Genomic DNA, 21564 nt, shown 5'->3' on the forward strand with positions numbered 1-21564 from the left:
ATAGCCAGCAGGAGGACCAGGTCACCACACAGCCAGCAGGAGGACCAGGTCACCACACAGCCAGCAGTTACCATCTCAACCACACACAGTAACACACAGGAGGACCAGGTCACCACACAGCCAGCAGGAGGACCAGGTCACCACACAGCCAGCAGGAGGACCAGGTCACCACACAGCCAGCAGGAGGACCAGGTCACCACATAGCCAGCAGGAGGACCAGGTCACTGCATAGCCAGCGGTTACCGTCTCAACCACACACAGTAACACACAGGAGGACCAGGTCACCACACAGCCAGCAGTTACCGTCTCAACCACACACAGTAACACACAGGAGGACCAGGTCACCACACAGCCAGCAGTTACCGTCTCAACCACACACAGTAACACACAGGAGGACCAGGTCACCACACAGCCAGCAGTTACCGTCTCAACCACACACAGTAACACACAGGAGGACCAGGTCACCACACAGCCAGCAGTTACCCTCTCAACCACACACAGTAACACACCAGTGAGACCCAATGAGACTCCCAATCACGGCCAGATGTGATGCAGCCTGGATTCGAACCATTGACTACAGTGACGCCTCTATCTGAGATGCAGTGCCTTAGACCCCTGCGCCACTCGGGAGCCCCACATTCCCTCCACTCACTCTACTCAGACACCATGTACATGCTCAGACACCAGCACATACAGTATGTACCATACAGAAGTCCCAAGGCAACGTATTAGCTGCCCTCCACATGCCCTGTTCTCACCAAACCACAAAATGGAGGATGGGGATACAGGTAACCATGACAACTCAACCCCCCCCCACAAACACACAGCCACCTGGTACCTACAGTCAAACAGAGCGTAATAACCATAGCAACATGACATAAGAGCCTGTGTCAGTTCAGGTGTGACTTACCAGGTTTGAGTTGGTGGCGTTGAGTCGTCCTCTGGGAAGGGGATGTAGACAGCTAAGGCCACGCAGTTCGCAAATATAGTCATCAAAATGATAATTTCAAACGGTCTGGAAGAGCTGGAGTTAAGGAAGGAACCTGGAGATCAGATGACAGAGAAAGAATGCATCCCAAATGGCACACTATTCCCTATATAGTGCCCTACTATTCCTTACATAGTATCATACCATAGTACCATACTACTATATAGTGTCCTACTATTCCCCTATATAGTACCCTACTATTCCCTATATAGTGTCCTACTATTCCCTATATAGTACCCTACTATTCCCTACATAGTACCATACTATTCCCTATATAGTACCACACTATTCCCTATATAGTACCATACTATTCCCTATATAGTGCCCTACTATTCCCTATATAGTACCCTACTATTCCCTATATATTACCCTACTATTCCCCTATATAGTCCCTATATAGTACCTACTATTCCCAGTACCATACTATTCCCTATATAGTGCCATACTATTCCCTATATAGTACCATACTATTCCCTATATAGTACCTACCTATTCCTATATAGTGCCCTACTAGAGTACCATATATAGTACCCATACTATTCCCTATATAGTGCCCTACTATTCCCTATATAGTACCCTACTATTCCCTATATACCATACTATTCCCCCTATATAGTACCCTACTATTCCCTATATAGTACCATACTATTCCCTATAGTGCCCTACTATTCCCTATATAGTACCATACTATTCCCTATATAGTACCATACTATTCCCTATATAGTGCCCTACTATTCCCTATATAGTACCATACTATACCATACCATACTATACTATTTTAATGGCATCGGACCGAGGCTCTGCATCTGTCCTCGTGCTCCTAGACCTTAGTGCTGCTTTTGATACCATCGATCACCACATTCTTTTAGTGGAAACCCAAATTGGTCTACTAGTTTGGCCTGGTTTAGATCTTATCTATATAGTTTTCACTATATATTTTACCTCTTGGGGATGTTATTCCACTACCATTAGCCCCCATGTGTTTATAGGTCCCAAGAAACAAAGAGAGTGCCCTACTTAATGGTTGTCCCTCAAATAAAACTGTAGTGGACCATACTATTCAAGACCTAGCTTTTTCCATAGTACATTGCAAAAATCAGAAACTCCAAAAATGATCAGAAAAATTCATGCTTTTGTCACTTCAGGTTAGACTACTGCAATGCTCTATTTTCCGGCTACCCGGATACCAGTTAGTGCTAAATACGGCTGCTATGACTAGAACCAAAAAATTTGATCATATTACTATGTCAAAGCAAGGGCTGATTTAGGTTTTACTGCTAACCTACAAAGTACCTATACTATGGAGTTCATACGCTGGTCACAAGAAGGCCTACTATTGTCCCAAATTTCAGCAAACATGGAGGCAGGGCTTTCTCCTATAGAGCTCCATTTTTATGGAACGGTCTGCCTGGCAAAGGTCCTTTAAGTCTTTACTGAAGACTATTCCAGTGGGTCATATGATTGAGTACCATACTAGTCCAGGAGTGGGAATGAACGGAAGGCTCTAGCCTGGCCGGTTCCCCTCTATTCCACTGGGATTCTCTGCCTCTAACCTATTCCTATATAGTACCATCACTATTCCTATATAGTGAAGATATCCCTCAGTGGTGTGGGGGATGTGCTTTGGCAAAGTGGGTGGGTTATACTATTCCCTATATAGTGGGGGCCATACTACTTCTCCTGTCCCTATTCGGTGTCCTGTGTGAAGTGTGCGTTCTCTAATTCTCTCCTTCTCTCTTTCTTTCTCTCTCTCGGAGGACCTGAGCCCTAGGACCATGTCCCAGGACATACTATGAGGACTCCTTGCTGTCCCTATATGGCCAGTACCATACTATTGAGCCCTATACTAGTGACATACAATTCCCTATATAGTACCATACTATAATCTCTACCCGGCACAGCCAGAAGAGGACTGGCCACCCCTATATAGAGTTTTCCTAGCCACTTTTCCCTGTTTGGGGTTTTAGGCTGGGTTTCTGCACAGCACTTTGAGATATCGATGTACCTATATAAATAAATTTGATTTGATTTGATTTGATTTGATACTATTCCCTATTCCTATAGTACCATACTATTACCTATATAGTACCCTACTATTCCCTATATAGTACCATACTATTCCTACTATATAGTATACTATTCCATAGTACCATACTATTACTATTCCTATATAGTACCATACTATTCCCTATATATAGTGCCCTACTATTCCCCATACTATTCCCTATATAGTACCACTACTATAGTCCCTATATAGTACCATACTATTCCCTATATAGTACCATACTATTCCTATAGTACCATACTATTCCTACATAGTACCATACTATTTACCATACTACTATTCCCTACATAGTACCATACTATTCCCTATATAGTACCATACTATTCCCTATATAGTACCATACTACTATTCCCTATATAGTACCATACTATCCCTATATAGTACCATACTATTCCCTATATAGTACCTACTATTCCCTATATAGTACCATACTATTCCCTATATAGTACCATACTATTCCCTATTCCCTATATAGTACCATACTATTCCCTATATAGTACCATACTATTCCCTATATAGTGTACCATACTATTCCCTATATAGTGCCCATACTATTCCCTATATAGTACCATACTATTCCCTATATAGTACCATACTATTCCTATATAGTGCCTACTATTCCCTATAGTACCATACTATTCCTATATAGTACCATACTATTCCTATATAGTACCATACTATTCCCTATATAGTACCATACTATTCCCTATATTCCCTATATAGTACCATACTATTCCCTATATAGTGCCCTACTATTCCCTATATAGTACCATACTATTCCCTATATAGTACCATACTATTCCCTATATAGTACCCCTACTATTACCCTATATAGTACCATACTATTAGTACCATACTATTCCCTATATAGTACCATACTATTCCCTATATAGTGCCATACTATTCCCTATATAGTACCATACTATTCCCTATATAGTACCATACTATTCCCTATATAGTGCCATACTATTCCCTATATAGTGCCATACTATTCCCTATATAGTACCATACTATTCCCTATATAGTACCATACTATTCCCTATATAGTACCATACTATTCCCTATATAGTACCATACTATTCCCTATATAGTACCATACTATTCCCTATATAGTACCATACTATTCCCTATATAGTACCATACTATTCCCTATATAGTGCCATACTATTCCCTATATAGTACCATACTATTCCCTATATAGTACCATACTATTCCCTATATAGTGCCCTACTATTCCCTATAAAGTACCATACTATTCCCTATATAGTACCATACTATTCCCTATATAGTACCATACTATTCCCTATATAGTGCCATACTATTCCCTATATAGTGCCCTACTTTTGGAAGACAAGAGAACAGATGGAGAACATCGAGTGACAATAACTAAAATACATAAAGACCTGTCAGTCACGTTTTAACATCAGTGACACGTAAACATGACCTTCTGACCTCTTAAAGGAGTGTGTGTTCGAGGTGTGTGTGTGTGTCCCACTGTGTCTCTCTGGGCTTGTCCTAATATGGAGGTTGTTACACGGGTCAGTCGCATGGACGACAGAAAACAGAGGGGAGGGAGAACCAAGAGGGAACCAAGAGAAACAGATTAGTATTTTATTTGGGACGGTGCTTGAGAAGGAACCTCTAGTTTTGATATCTCTCTCTCTCAATCTCTCTCTCTTTCCATCTTTATCTCTGCTTTTCCACTTGAAAAAAGGGAGAAGGGAGGATGTGAGTGTCTGTGCAGAGCTGAAAGAGGAGAGAAACCTGGCTTCCATCACCACAATTACCCACCACCACCATCACCCCTCCTCCTCCCCTGTATCTCCTCCCTCCCTCTATGTCCCTCCCCCCTCCTCCTCCACTGCCTGTCATCCTCTCTCTCTCTCTCTCTCTCTCTCTCTCTCTCTCTCTCTCTCTCTCTCTCTCTCTCTCTCTCTCTCTCTCTCTCTCTCTCTCTCTCTACCTACCTACTCTCCCCCTCCTCCCCTGTCCTCCCTCCCTCCCTCTACGTCCCTCCCCACCTCCTCCTCCACTACTGTTCTACCTCCCTGCCTGTCATCCTCTCTCTCTCTCTCTACCTACTCTCTCCCTCCTCCCTCTCTACCTTCCTCCCTCCATCCCTCTTTTCCTCCCTCCCTAACCTGTCCCGGCCAGGTCAGAAGACTTCTCCCCCTCCTCTCTCTCTCCCTCCTCCCCCTCCTCCCTCTCTACCTTCCTCCCTCCATCCCTCTTTTCCTCCCTCCCTAACCTGTCCCGGCCAGGTCAGAAGACTTCTCTCCCTCCTCTCTCTCTCCCTCCTCCCCCCTCCTCCCTCTCTACCTTCCTCCCTCCATCCCTCTTTTCCTCCCTCCCTAACCTGTCCCGGCCAGGTCAGAAGACTTCTCTCCCTCCTCTCTCTCTCCCCCTCCTCCCTCTCTACCTTCCTCCCTCCATCCCTCTTTTCCTCCCTCCCTAACCTGTCCCGGCCAGGTCAGAAGACTTCTCTCCCTCCCTCTCTCTCTCTCTCCCTCCCCCCCCTCCCTCTCTACCTTCCTCCCTCCATCCCTCTTTTCCTCCCTCCCTAACCTGTCCCGGCCAGGTCAGAAGACTTCTCTCCCTTCTCTCTCTCTCCCTCCTCCCCCCTCCTCCCTCTCTACCTTCCTCCCTCCATCCCTCTTTTCCTCCCTCCCTAACCTGTCCCGGCCAGGTCAGAAGACTTCTCTCCCTCCTCTCTCTCTCTCTCCCTCCTCCCCCCTCCTCCCTCTCTACCTTCCTCCCTCCATCCCTCTTTTCCTCCCTCCCTAACCTGTCCCGGCCAGGTCAGAAGACTTCTCTCCCTCCTCTCTCTCTCCCCCCTCCCCCCTCCTCCCTCTCTACCTTCCTCCCTCCATCCCTCTTTTCCTCCCTCCCTAACCTGTCCTGGCCAGGTCAGAAGACTTCTCTCCTGACAACTACAATGTCCCACACGGCCCCCTATTCCCTACATAGAGCCCCTATGGGCTGGGCTGTAGTCGGAAGTAGTGCATTACCTATGTCTGTCCTGGCCAGGAGGACGTAGTTTCAGTTTGTCTGGCCTGGCCAGGAGGACGGAGTGTCAGTTTGTCTGGCCTGGCCAGGAGGACGTAGTTTCAGTTTGTCTGGCCTGGCCAGGAGGACATAGTGTCAGTTGGTCTGGCCTAGCCAAGAGGACGTAGTTTCAGTTTGTCTGGCCTGGCCAGGAGGACGTAGTTTCAGTTTGTCTGGCCTGGCCAGGAGGACATAGTGTCAGTTGGTCTGGCCTAGCCAAGAGGACGTAGTTTCAGTTGGTCTGGCCTGGCCAGAAGGACGTAGTGTCAGTTTGTCTGGCCTGGCCAGAAGGACATAGTGTCAGTTTGTCTGGCCTGGCCAGGAGGACGGAGTGTCAGTTGGCCTGGCCAGAAGGACGTAATGTCAGTTTGTCTGGCCTGGCCAAGAGGACGTAGTGTCAGTTTGTCTGGCCTGGTCAGGAGGACGTAGTGTCAGTTTGTCTGGCCTGGTCAGGAGGACGTAGTGTCAGTTTGTCTGGCCTGGCCAAGAGGACGTAGTGTCAGTTTGTCTGGCCTGGTCAGGAGGACGTAGTGTCAGTTTGTCTGGCCTGGTCAGGAGGACGTAGTGTCAGTTTGTCTGGCCTGGTCAGGAGGACGTAGTGTCAGTTTGTCTGGCCTGGTCAGGAGGACGTAGTGTCAGTTTGTCTGGCCTGGTCAGGAGGACGTAGTGTCAGTTTGTCTGGCCTGGTCAGGAGGACGTAGTGTCAGTTTGTCTGGCCTGGTCAGGAGGACGTAGTGTCAGTTTGTCTGGCCTGGTCAGGAGGACGTAGTGTCAGTTTGTCTGGCCTGGTCAGGAGGACGTAGTGTCAGTTTGTCTGGCCTGGTCAGGAGGACGTAGTGTCAGTTTGTCTGGCCTGGTCAGGAGGAGTGTCAGTTTGTCTGGCCGTAGTGTCAGTTTGTCTGGCCTGGTCAGGAGGACGTAGTGTCAGTTTGTCTGGCCTGGTCAGGAGGACGTAGTGTCAGTTTGTCTGGCCTGGTCAGGAGGACGTAGTGTCAGTTTGTCTGGCCTGGTCAGGAGGACGTAGTGTCAGTTTGTCTGGCCTGGTCAGGAGGACGTAGTGTCAGTTTGTCTGGCCTGGTCAGGAGGACGTAGTGTCAGTTTGTCTGGCCTGGTCAGGAGGACGTAGTGTCAGTTTGTCTGGCCTGGTCAGGAGGACGTAGTGTCAGTTTGTCTGGCCTGGTCAGGAGGATGTAGTGTCAGTTTGTCTGGCCTGGTCAGGAGGGGGATGATTGCTTGTCTGACAACAACATCAGCTCCAAATCAAATTACGTTTTTATTTATTTATGTTTCTACAGATAAATGATCTCAATGACAACCATTTGATTTGTTTTCCTCCTTTCACTGTGAGAGGTCTTTGAGTCAGAGACCAGGGTCAGAGAAGAAATGCTGATCTAGGATCAGTCTTTACTTTTTTTATCATAATAAATAGGATTATATGGACAGGGGGACCTGATTGTAGATCAGCAGCATTCCTAATCTGAGACTGGGTGGAGTTTTGTGGTTCTGGCTAGCAGAGCTCTGTGATGCTCTCTCTCTCCATGTCAAACAGAGTGAGGAACTGTGTGCATGCCTGTTAGTGTGTGTCTGTGTGTGTTTCAGTTTGTCTGGCCTTGTTGCGTTCAGCCTTCAGTTGAAAAATCCCCACATGAGAAATGACATGGCCACAAAACAAAAGCAGCCTGGTTAGATAGTTCTAAATCAAACCTGGGAGAGTCAGTGACAACACCAACATAATCTCCTGCTGGGCTGGGGGAAAGAGAGGGAAAACTAGGGAGGGAGACAGAGACAGAGACAGAGACAGAGACAGAGAGAGACAGAGAGAGACAGAGAGAGACAGAGAGAGACAGAGAGAGACAGAGAGACAGAGAGACAGAGACAGAGACAGAGACAGAGACAGAGACAGAGACAGAGACAGAGACAGACAGACAGACAGACAGACAGACAGACAGACAGACAGACAGACAGACAGACAGAGAAAGAGAGACACAGAGAAAGAGAGACACAGAGAGAGAGAGACACAGAGAGACACAGAGAGACACAGAGAGACACAGAGAGACACAGAGAGACACAGAGAGACACAGAGAGACACAGAGAGACACAGAGAGAGAAAGAGACACAGAGAGACACAGAGAGACACAGAGAGAGAGACACAGAGAGACACAGAGAGACACAGAGAGACACAGAGAGACACAGAGAGACACAGAGAGACACAGAGAGACACAGAGACACAGAGAGACACAGAGAGATAGAGACACAGAGAGACACAGAGAGACACAGAGAGAGAGACACAGAGAGACACAGAGAGAGAGACAGAGAGAGAGAGACACAGAGAGAGAGACACAGAGAGAGAGACACAGAGAGAGAGAGACACAGAGAGAGAGAGACACAGAGAGACACAGAGAGACACAGAGAGAGAGAGACACAGAGAGAGAGAGACACAGAGAGAGAGAGAGAGGAAGGAAAAGTGAGGGGAGGACAGTAACTATGTGTTCAGCATCCTTCCATGACAGAACGGTGTCAGCAACAGGAACATGGATCATACATCTAGTTGACAGGGGGGCTGTCTAAAGAGTCTACAGACAAAACGAGAGAGTAACTATAGAACAAGATAGTAACTATAGAACAAGATAGTAACTATAGAACAAGATAATAAATATAGAACGAGAGAGTAACTATGGAACGCGAGAGTAACTATAGAACGAGAGAGTAACTATGGAACGAGAGAGGAACTATGGAACGAGAGAGTAACTATAGAACGAGAGAGTAACTATGGAACGAGAGAGTAACTATGGAACGAGAGAGGAACTATGGAACGAGAGAGTAACTATAGAACGAGAGAGTAACTATGGAACGAGAGAGTAACTATAGAACGAGAGAATAAATATGGAACGAGAGAGTAACTATGGAACGAGAGAGTAACTATGGAACGAGAGAGTAACTATGGAACGAGAGAGTAACTATGGAACGAGAGAGTAACTATGGAACGAGAGAGTAACTATAGAACAAGATAATAAATATGGAACGAGAGAGTAACTATAGAACGAGAGAGTAACTATAGAACGAGAGAGGAACTATGGAACGAGAGAGTAACTATAGAACGAGAGAGTAACTACAGAACGAGATAGTAACTATAGAACGAGAGAATAACTATGGAACGTGAGAGTAACTATAGCTATCTAGCACTACTAGATGTTCTCATGTCAAACATGCACATGCAAAAAACACACACACACACACACAGAGAGTAGCTATCTAGGGCTGGTGGATATTCTCACAATGAGGAATTGAAGTTCTGACTGTCTCCATCTCCGGTACAGAATACCTGCATGGATAAAGGTTTCAAATAGAACAGGTGTTGAACCAACTGTATGTCCTGTTAAAGTCGCCCAGAAACGAGAAACTGTTCCTGAACACGAGTTGAACCAACTGTATGTCCTGTTAAAGTCACCCAGAAACTAGAAACTGTTCCTGAACATGACAGTATCAGTCACCATGTTACTGACCTTGACATTCAATCACTACTAATAGCAGTCATTACCTACTGATAACTGCTGCTTCCCTTCAGCCCTGTTCTGTCGTCTCCCTGCAGTTCAAGGGAGCTACACAGTAAGATCCTCCCAGGTGACATACATCCCTCAGTGATCAGCCTGGAGAGAAGGAGAAGCTATAATCAACATCTTGGTCAATTGGAGAGGGTCAGGGTTCTAGTGGGATTGAGTTCTGTGTGTGTGTGTGTGTGTGTGTGTGTGTGTGTGTGTGTGTGTGTGTGTGTGTGTGTGTGTGTGTGTGTGTGTGTGTGTGTGTGTGTGTGTGTGTGTGTGTGTGTGTGTATTAGGCCTGCCCGGGGGGGGGGGGGGGGAGGGTTTTGGAAGACCTGGCTGAAGTCACACACAGCCTGATGAGAGGAGCTGTTGGCATGGTGAGAGGAGCTGTTGGCATGGTAACAGGAGCAGTAAGAGGAGATGAGATGTGGGTCTGTTTTCTCTGGAGACACGGTCTGTCTGTGTGTGTGTGTTTTATTTTATTTATAACTGCTAAACTGCTTGCTGACTGTACACTGTACTGAATGATTGTAGCTGGTTTACTAACGCATTAGTTCTAGTAGCTATGTTGACTAGCTATGACGTTAGCTAATATGGTGACAACTATGTTGGCTGTGTGTAGCGGTTAGCGGTTATGGTATGAAGGTTTGGCCTGGAAAGGTTTTTCATGCCTGGTTACAAACAGCTGATGTGTTTGGCACTGAAGTCCACAAGCGAAGCGAAAAGGTGAGAGGAGGAGAACGCGTAGATGCCAGAAGGAATTCTACAACAAGCACAGTGATCATGCTGTTTGTATGTGGCTGCTATGAAAGTGAACCGGGTGTGATCAGGCGTGTATTCACTCCGCCGACTCCGTTGGAAAAAAACGTTTCTTAATCAGAAGCAAATGGAACGAAGAGGGGATAAATATACCAATAGAAACTATTGTTTGTAACGGTTGGACTAACGACTACACCCTGGATCAGCCAGACGCAGGCATTGGTTGGACTAACGACTAACGACTACACCCTGGATCAGCCAGACGCAGGCAACGGTTGGACTAACGACTACACCCTGGATCAGCCAGATGCAGGCAACGGTTGGACTAACGATTACACCCTGGATCAGCCAGACGCAGGCAATGGTTGGACTAATGACTAACGACTACACCCTGGATCAGCCAGACCCAGGCAACGGTTGGACTAACGACTACACCCTGGATCAGCCAGACGAAGGCAACGGTTGGACTAACGACTACACCCTGGATCAGCCAGACGCAGGCTACGGTTGGACTAACGACTAACGACTACACCCTGGATCAGCCAGATGCAGGCAACGGTTGGACTAACGACTACACCCTGGATCAGCCAGATGCAGGCAACGGTTGGACTAACGATTACACCCTGGATCAGCCAGACGCAGGCAATGGTTGGACTAACGACTAACGACTACACCCTGGATCAGCCAGACGAAGGCAACGGTTGGACTAACGACTACACCCTGGATCAGCCAGACGCAGGCAACGGTTGGACTAACGACTAACGACTACACCCTGGATCAGCCAGATGCAGGCAACGGTTGGACTAACGATTACACCCTGGATCAGCCAGACGCAGGCAATGGTTGGACTAACGACTACACCCTGGATCAGCCAGACGCAGGCAACGGTTGGACTAACGACTACACCCTGGATCAGCCAGACGCAGGCAACGGTTGGACTAACGACTACACCCTGGATCAGCCAGACGCAGGCAACGGTTGGACTAACGATTACACCCTGGATCAGCCAGACGCAGGCAACTGTTGGATTAACGATTACACCCTGGATCAGCCAGACGCAGGCAACCGTTGGACTAACGACTACACCCTGGATCAGCCAGACGCAGGCAACGGTTGGACTAACGATTACACCCTGGATCAGCCAGACGCAGGCAACGGTTGGACTAACGACTACACCCTGGATCAGCCAGACGCAGGCAACGGTTGGACTAACGATTACACCCTGGATCAGCCAGACGCAGGCAACTGTTGGACTAACGACTACACCCTGGATCAGCCAGACGCAGGCAATGGTTGGACTAACGACTACACCCTGGATCAGCCAGACGCAGGCAACGGTTGGACTAACGATTACACCCTGGATCAGCCAGACGCAGGCAACGGTTGGACTAACGACTACACCCTGGATCAGCCAGACGCAGGCAACGGTTGGACTAACGATTACACCCTGGATCAGCCAGACGCAGGCAAGTGTGTGCAAGGCGCTATTGAATGTGTCACTGTCTGTCACCTTGATTACTCAAACATTTTCACCTATAAACCCACCTCATGATGGGTACAATGGAAACTCTGAGTATCATGTAGTAGCTTAAAACCTATCAATGTTACATTGAGCTGGGCGAATGGAATATGAACGACAGTCATCCAACATGCTGAAAGATAAACAAGGCCGTGCTCATCTTAAATGTCACCGACCACCATTGACCTGCGCGTGTGTCAAGTGGTTTCACAAGTATAGATCATGTCTCACCTCTCCTGTGAGCAGAATTTGGAGCAGGACAGTATCTGGTCAGTCTCCTCCCACTAGCTGTTTTAGACTCTTTTAGACCAAAAGGAAGAGACGCATTTAGCATTTACTCAGACCTCTTCATTAGTGTTTCATTCCCATGCTTCCTCTCCTTCTAAATATGTCTCTACTCCTGCCCCCTCACTTACTCCTTCCTTCCTTCCTTCCTTCCTTCCTTCCTTCCTCTCTCTCTCTCTCTCTCTCTCTCTCTCTCCCTCTCTTTCTCTCTCTCTCTCTCTCTCTCCATCTCTTGGGAGAGAGAGGGAGCGAGAGAGAGAGACAGAGAGAGAGAGAGAAGGAGAGAGACAGTGAGAGATGGAGGGAGGCAGAGAGAGGGAGAGTTAAAGAGGGGGGGGATATTGCACTTTGTCCCTCAGTCTCATGAGAAAGAGAGGCACAGGGAAGGAGGGAAGGAAAGTTATAGGGAGAGGTACAGGGAAGGAAGAAAGGATACAGGGAGAGGGACAGGGAAGGAGGGAAGGATACAGGGAGAGGAACAGGGAAGGAAGGAAGGATACAGGGAGAGGGACAGGGAAGGAAGGAAGGAAGGAAGGATACAGGGAGAGGGACAGGGAAGGAAGGAAGGAAGGATACAGGGAGAGGGACAGGGAAGGAGGGAAGGATACAGGGAGAGGAACAGGGAAGGAAGGAAGGATACAGGGAGAGGGACAGGGAAGGAGGGAAGGAAGGAAGGAAGGAAGGAAGGAAGGAAGGAAGGAAGGAAGGAAGGAAGGAAGGAAGGAAGGATAAAGGGAGAGGAACAGGGAAAGATACAGGGAGAGGCACAGGGAAGGAAGGAAGGAAGGAAGGAAGGATACAGGGAGAGGTACAGGGAAGGAAGGAGGGATATAGGGAGAGGCACAGGGAAGGAAGGAAGGATATAGGGAGAGGAACAGGGAAAGAGGGAAGGAAGGAAGGAAGGATACAGGGAGAGGCACAGGGAAGGAAGGAAGGATAAAGGGAGAGGAACAGGGAAAGAGGGAAGGAAGGAAGGAAGGATACAGGGAGAGGTACAGGGAAGGAAGGAGGGATATAGGGAGAGGCACAGGGAAGGAAGGAAGGATATAGGGAGAGGAACAGGGAAAGAGGGAAGGAAGGAAGGAAGGATACAGGGAGAGGCACAGGGAAGGAAGGAAGGATAAAGGGAGAGGAACAGGGAAAGAGGGAAGGAAGGAAGGAAGGATACAGGGAGAGGTACAGGGAAGGAAGGAAGGATACAGGGAGAGAGAAAGGAAGGAAAGACACAGGGAGAGGGACAGGGAAGGAAGGAAGGATACAGGGAGAGAGAAAGGAAGGAAAGACACAGGGAGAGGGACAGGGAAGGAAGGAAGATGATACAGGGAGAGGAACAGGGAAAGGGGAAGGAAGGAAGGAAAGATACAGGGAGAAGGAAAGAGAAGGAAAAGCGGAAAGTTAATTTGGGATTCTGGTTGCTCTGTGACTCATCCTTGAGATCCTCCCAATCCCTCCCTTTCTTCTTCCACCCCCAATCCTCCACCCTCCCCTCCCCTCCCATCCTCCTTCTTCTCTCCCCGCACATCCCTCTTCTCTCCCTCCACCTCTCCTACCTCCATTCCTCCCCTCCTCCTCCCCTACTCCCCCCCTCCTCCTCTCCTCCCACCTCCTCCTCTTCCCCTCCTACCTCTATTCCACCTCTCCCCCTCCTCCATTCTCCCTCCCCTCCACCTGCATGCTAGGCACGATGATAGGGACACACACACACAGACACATACACACACACACACACACATATGCATGCTCACGTACGCACACACACACCAACACACACACACGAACGGGATGAACGTAGGCATACACACATGCAAGCTCGCACACACACACACACACACAGTCATTATTAACTGACACACACACACACACACACACACACACACACACACACACACACACACACACACACACACACACACACACACACACACACACACACACACACACACACACACACACACACACACGTAGATCAGAGTCTGTCCAGTTACCCTTGGCTTAACCGTTGGCTGACAGAGAACATCACAGAACCTCACACACACATAATGTTAACCAATCAATGCCTCTCAGAACCTCACACACACATAATGTTAACGAATCAATGCCTCTCATTAAAATAGCTCAACCTACAGTACAGATCATATGTTAACATGAACACGTTGATGACAATTGTTTCGATGAGTCTAGAACGGCCATTAGATCTTCTTAGAGATAGGGGGCAGTATTCAGAAGTTTGGATGAGTGACGTGCCCAAAGTAGACTACCTGTTACTCAGGCCCAGAAGCTAGGATATGCATATAATTGGTAGTATTGGATATAAAACACTGTGAAGTTTCTAAAACGGTTAAAATAATGTCTGTGAGTCAAATGGCTCAGCGTCGTGCGGGTTAGGGAGGGTTTGGCCGGCAGGGATATCCTTGTCGCATCGCGCACTAGCGACTCCTGTGGCGGGCCGGGCGCAGTGCATACTGACATGGTCGCCAGGTGTACGGTGTTTCCTCCGACACATTAGTGCGGCTGGCTTCCGGGTTGGATGGGCATTGTGTCAAGAAGAAGTGCGGCTTGGTTGGGTTGTGTTTTGGAGGATGCGTGGCTCTTGACCTTCGCCTCTCCAGTGTCCGTAAGGGAGTTGCAGCCATGAGACAAGACTGTTACTACCAATTGGATACCACGAAATTGGGGACAAAAAAAAAGGGTGACCACCCATTGGAATGCTTGTCTATGGGAAAATCAAAGGAAATCCTCCCCGATTGCAGTTCCTATGGCTTCCACTAGATGTCAACAGTCTTTAGAAAGGGTTTCAGGCTTGTTTTTTGAAAAATGAGCTCATTTTGACTGTAGTCTTGTTGCACGTGTGGATGAGGGAGCGGCACTCCGTTATTTATCTCCAGGATAGAACACACTATTTTCCATCTTAAATGTTAGCGTTTATTTACATATCAGGGTACCTGAGGATTGATTAGAAACGCTGGTTGACTTGTTTGGATGAAGTTTATCGGTAACTTTGGGATTCCTTTGTCTGCATGTTGAACGAGTGGAACAGGTGGATTACTGAATCAAGCGCACCAACTAAACATACTTTTTTGGGGATATAAAGAAGGACTGTATCGAACAATGCAACCATTTGTTGTGTAGCTGGGACCCTTGCGATTACAAACAGAGGAAGATCTTCAAAGGTAAGTGATATATTTCTGACTTTTGGCACGCCTCTGCCGGTTTGGAAAATGTTTTTTATGTTTTTTTATGCTGGGCACTGTCCTCAGATAATCGCATGGTATGCTTTCACCGTAAAGCCTTTTTGAAATCTGACAAAGCAGCTGGATTAACAAGAAGTTCAGCTTTTAAATTATGTATGACACTTGTATTTTCATGTATGTTTAATATTAACATTTTTGTATTTTGAATTCTCACCGGATGTTGTCGAGGTGGGGCGCTAGCGGCATGTCTAGCCCAAAAGGTTTTAAATAGTGTATCATAACATCCCTGTTAGGAGATTATTTTATATTTTATTTAATATAGCCAAGCAACTCCAAAGCAAAAAAATGAGCGCATACAGTACATTTAGTATGTGATCCCTGATTCACAACTCCACCGTATCAGGCCAACTCACCGTATCTAGCCAACTCAACCGTATCTAGCCAACTCAACCGTATCTAGCCAACTCAACCGTATCTAGCCAACTCACCGTATCTAGCCAACTCAACCGTATCTAGCCAACTCAACCGTATCTAGCCAACTCACCGTATCTAGCCAACTCAACCGTATCTAGCCAACTCAACGTATCGAGCCAACTCAACCGTATCTAGCCAACTCAACCGTATCTAGCCAACTCAACGTATCTAGCCAACTCAATCGTATCTAGCCAACTCAATTGTATCTAGCCAACTCACCCGTATCTAGCCAACTCCACCATATCTAGCCAACTCCACCATATCTAGCCAACTCAACCGTATCTAGCCAACTCAACCGTATCTAGCCAACTCAACCGTAACTAGCCAACTCAACCGTATCGAGCCAACTCAACCGTATCTAGCCAACTCAACCGTATCTAGCCAACTCAACCGTATCTAGCCAACTCAACCGTATATAGCCAACTCAACCGTATCTAGCCAACTCCACCGTATCTAGCCAACTCCACCGTATCTAGCCAACTCCACCATAACTAGCCAACTCCACCATAACTAGCCAACTCTCGGTGTGTGGGTAAAGTATACAGGTATTCTGATGCAAAGCTGTGATGACACAGCATGTAACAGGGTGTTCTATCACTTTCTGAGAAGGTCCGGGAAACACACATTTCCTTGTTGCCAAAGGTCCGGATGCATGTTGTCATTTAGTAACAAACCCCCACCTTTCAACCCATACAACTCCAAACTGTTCGCGCTGGTCACGCTGTTCGCGCCGGTCACAATTCTACATATTTTGACAGGGGCGGAGGCCCAACTGAGTTCCTAAAATATATAAATTCCATTTATTACTTATAAACAATGAAAATGTATCCTATTGGTTTAGCAGTGGTGTAGAGTAGTCAATCAAACCAGTTCACACCACCACTATATATAATAAACCAGTTCACACCATAACTATATATAATAAACCAGTTCACACCACCACTATATATAATAAACCAGTTCACAACACCACTATATATAATAAACCAGTTCACAACATCACTATATATAATAAACCAGTTCACACCACCACTATATATAATAAACCAGTTCACACCATCACTATATATAATAAACCAGTTCACACCACTATATATAATAAACCAGTTCACACCACCACTATATATAATAAACCAGTTCACACCATCACTATATATAATAAACCAGTTCACAACATCACTATATATAATAAACCAGTTCACACCACTATATATAATAAACCAGTTCACACCACTATATATAATAAACCAGTTCACACCATCACTATATATAATAAACCAGTTCACACCATCACTATCTATAATAAACCAGTTCACACCACCACTATATATAATAAACCAGTTCACACCACCACTATATATAATAAACCAGTTCACACCACTATATATAATAAACCAGTTCACACCATCACTATATATAATAAACCAGTTCACACCATCACTATATATAATAAACCAGTTCACACCACCACTATATATAATAAACCAGTTCACACCATCACTATATATAATAAACCAGTTCACAACATCACTATATATAATAAACCAGTTCACACCACCACTATATATAATAAACCAGTTCACACCATCACTATATATAATAAACCAGTTCACACCATCACTATATATAATAAACCAGTTCACACCATCACTATATATAATAAACCAGTTCACACCACCACTATATATAATAAACCAGTTCACACCATCACTATATATAATAAACCAGTTCACACCATCACTATATATAATAAACCAGTTCACACCACCACTATATATAATAAACCAGTTCACACCACTATATATAATAAACCAGTTCACACCACTATATATAATAAACCAGTTCACACCATCACTATATATAATAAACCAGTTCACACCATCACTATATATAATAAACCAGTTCACACCACCACTATATATAATAAACCAGTTCACAACACCACTATATATAATAAACCAGTTCACACCATCACTATATATAATAAACCAGTTCACACCACTATATATAATAAACCAGTTCACACCATCACTATATATAATAAACCAGTTCACACCATCACTATCTATAATAAACCAGTTCACAGCACCACTATATATAATAAACCAGTTCACACCACTATATATAATAAACCAGTTCACACCATCACTATATATAATAAACCAGTTCACACCACCACTATATATAATAAACCAGTTCACAACACCACTATATATAATAAACCAGTTCACACCACTATATATAATAAACCAGTTCACACCACCACTATATATAATAAACCAGTTCACACCACTATATATAATAAACCAGTTCACACCACCACTATATATAATAAACCAGTTCACACCACTATATATAATAAACCAGTTCACACCACCACTATATATAATAAACCAGTTCACACCACTATATATAATAAACCAGTTCACACCACCACTATATATAATAAACCAGTTCACACCACCACTATATATAATAAACCAGTTCACACCATCACTATATATAATAAACCAGTTCACACCATCACTATATATAATAAACCAGTTCACACCATCACTATATATAATAAACCAGTTCACACCACCACTATATATAATAAACCAGTTCACACCACTATATATAATAAACCAGTTCACACCACCACTATATATAATAAACCAGTTCACACCACCACTATATATAATAAACCAGTTCACACCACCACTATATATAATAAACCAGTTCACAACATCACTATATATAATAAACCAGTTCACACCACTATATATAATAAACCAGTTCACACCACCACTATATATAATAAACCAGTTCACACCACCACTATATATAATAAACCAGTTCACACCACCACTATATATAATAAACCAGTTCACACCATCACTATATATAATAAACCAGTTCACACCATCACTATATATAATAAACCAGTTCACACCACTATATATAATAAACCAGTTCACACCACCACTATATATAATAAACCAGTTCACACCACTATATATAATAAACCAGTTCACACCATCACTATATATAATAAACCAGTTCACACCACTATATATAATAAACCAGTTCACACCACCACTATATATAATAAACCAGTTCACACCATCACTATATATAATAAACCAGTTCACACCACCACTATATATAATAAACCAGTTCACAGCACTATATAATAAACCAGTTCACACCACTATATATATTAAACCAGTTCACAGCACTATATATAATAAACCAGTTCACACCACTATATATAATAAACCAGTTCACACCACTATATATAATAAACCAGTTCACACCATCACTATATATAATAAACCAGTTCACACCACTATATATAATAAACCAGTTCACACCACCACTATATATAATAAACCAGTTCACACCATCACTATATATAATAAACCAGTTCACACCATCACTATATATAATAAACCAGTTCACACCATCACTATATATAATAAACCAGTTCACACCATCACTATATATAATAAACCAGTTCACACCACTATATATAATAAACCAGTTCACACCACCACTATATATAATAAACCAGTTCACACCATCACTATATATAATAAACCAGTTCACACCATCACTATATATAATAAACCAGTTCACACCACCACTATATATAATAAACCAGTTCACACCATCACTATATATAATAAACCAGTTCACACCACCACTAGATATAATAAACCAGTTCACACCACCACTATATATAATAAACCAGTTCACACCATCACTATATATAATAAACCAGTTCACACCACTATATATAATAAACCAGTTCACACCATCACTATATATAATAAACCAGTTCACACCATCACTATATATAATAAACCAGTTCACACCATCACTATATATAATAAACCAGTTCACACCACTATATATAATAAACCAGTTCACACCACCACTATATATAATAAACCAGTTCACACCATCACTATATATAATAAACCAGTTCACACCACCACTATATATAATAAACCAGTTCACACCACCACTATATATAATAAACCAGTTCACACCATCACTATATATAATAAACCAGTTCACACCACTATATATAATAAACCAGTTCACACCACCACTATATATAATAAACCAGTTCACACCATCACTATATATAATAAACCAGTTCACACCACCACTATATATAATAAACCAGTTCACACCACTATATATAATAAACCAGTTCACACCACTATATATAATAAACCAGTTCACACCACCACTATATATAATAAACCAGTTCACACCACTATATATAATAAACCAGTTCACACCATCACTATATATAATAAACCAGTTCACACCACCACTATATATAATAAACCAGTTCACACCATCACTATATATAATAAACCAGTTCACACCATCACTATATATAATAAACCAGTTCACACCATCACTATATATAATAAACCAGTTCACACCACTATATATAATAAACCAGTTCACACCACCACTATATATAATAAACCAGTTCACACCATCACTATATATAATAAACCAGTTCACACCATCACTATATATAATAAACCAGTTCACACCACCACTATATATAATAAACCAGTTCACACCACTATATATAATAAACCAGTTCACACCATCACTATATATAATAAACCAGTTCACACCACTATATATAATAAACCAGTTCACACCACCACTATATATAATAAACCAGTTCACACCATCACTATATATAATAAACCAGTTCACACCATCACTATATATAATAAACCAGTTCACACCATCACTATATATAATAAACCAGTTCACACCATCACTATATATAATAAACCAGTTCACACCACCACTATATATAATAAACCAGTTCACACCATCACTATATATAATAAACCAGTTCACACCACCACTATATATAATAAACCAGTTCACACCATCACTATATATAATAAACCAGTTCACACCACTATATATAATAAACCAGTTCACACCACCACTATATATAATAAACCAGTTCACACCACTATATATAATAAACCAGTTCACACCACCACTATATATAATAAACCAGTTCACACCATCACTATATATAATAAACCAGTTCACACCACTATATATAATAAACCAGTTCACACCACCACTATATATAATAAACCAGTTCACACCATCACTATATATAATAAACCAGTTCACACCACTATATATAATAAACCAGTTCACACCACCACTATATATAATAAACCAGTTCACACCATCACTATATATAATAAACCAGTTCACACCATCACTATATATAATAAACCAGTTCACACCATCACTATATATAATAAACCAGTTCACACCATCACTATATATAATAAACCAGTTCACAGCACCACTATATATAATAAACCAGTTCACACCATCACTATATATAATAAACCAGTTCACACCACCACTATATATAATAAACCAGTTCACACCATCACTATATATAATAAACCAGTTCACACCACTATATATAATAAACCAGTTCACACCACCACTATATATAATAAACCAGTTCACACCACTATATATAATAAACCAGTTCACACCACTATATATAATAAACCAGTTCACACCATCACTATATATAATAAACCAGTTCACACCACTATATATAATAAACCAGTTCACACCATCACTATATATAATAAACCAGTTCACACCATCACTATATATAATAAACCAGT

At 43.6% G+C, this 21564-nt stretch overlaps 1 protein-coding gene across 2 annotated transcripts in view; it reads right to left on the minus strand.

Moving 5' to 3' along the window:
* Positions 1–883: 883 nt before the first annotated feature.
* LOC127928924 (voltage-dependent L-type calcium channel subunit alpha-1C-like) overlaps positions 884–21564 on the minus strand; it is a 202746-nt gene continuing 182065 nt past the window's right edge. For both annotated transcript variants that reach the window (XM_052516512.1, XM_052516513.1), the window contains exon 3: positions 884–1015. In XM_052516512.1, the coding sequence (XP_052372472.1) occupies positions 907–1015 (109 nt within the window). In that variant the 3' untranslated portion in view covers positions 884–906. The remainder of the gene's footprint in view (positions 1016–21564) is intronic.

Source organism: Oncorhynchus keta, unplaced genomic scaffold (assembly GCF_023373465.1).
Source record: "Oncorhynchus keta strain PuntledgeMale-10-30-2019 unplaced genomic scaffold, Oket_V2 Un_scaffold_5034_pilon_pilon, whole genome shotgun sequence".
In the NCBI taxonomy this organism is placed as follows: domain Eukaryota; kingdom Metazoa; phylum Chordata; class Actinopteri; order Salmoniformes; family Salmonidae; genus Oncorhynchus; species Oncorhynchus keta.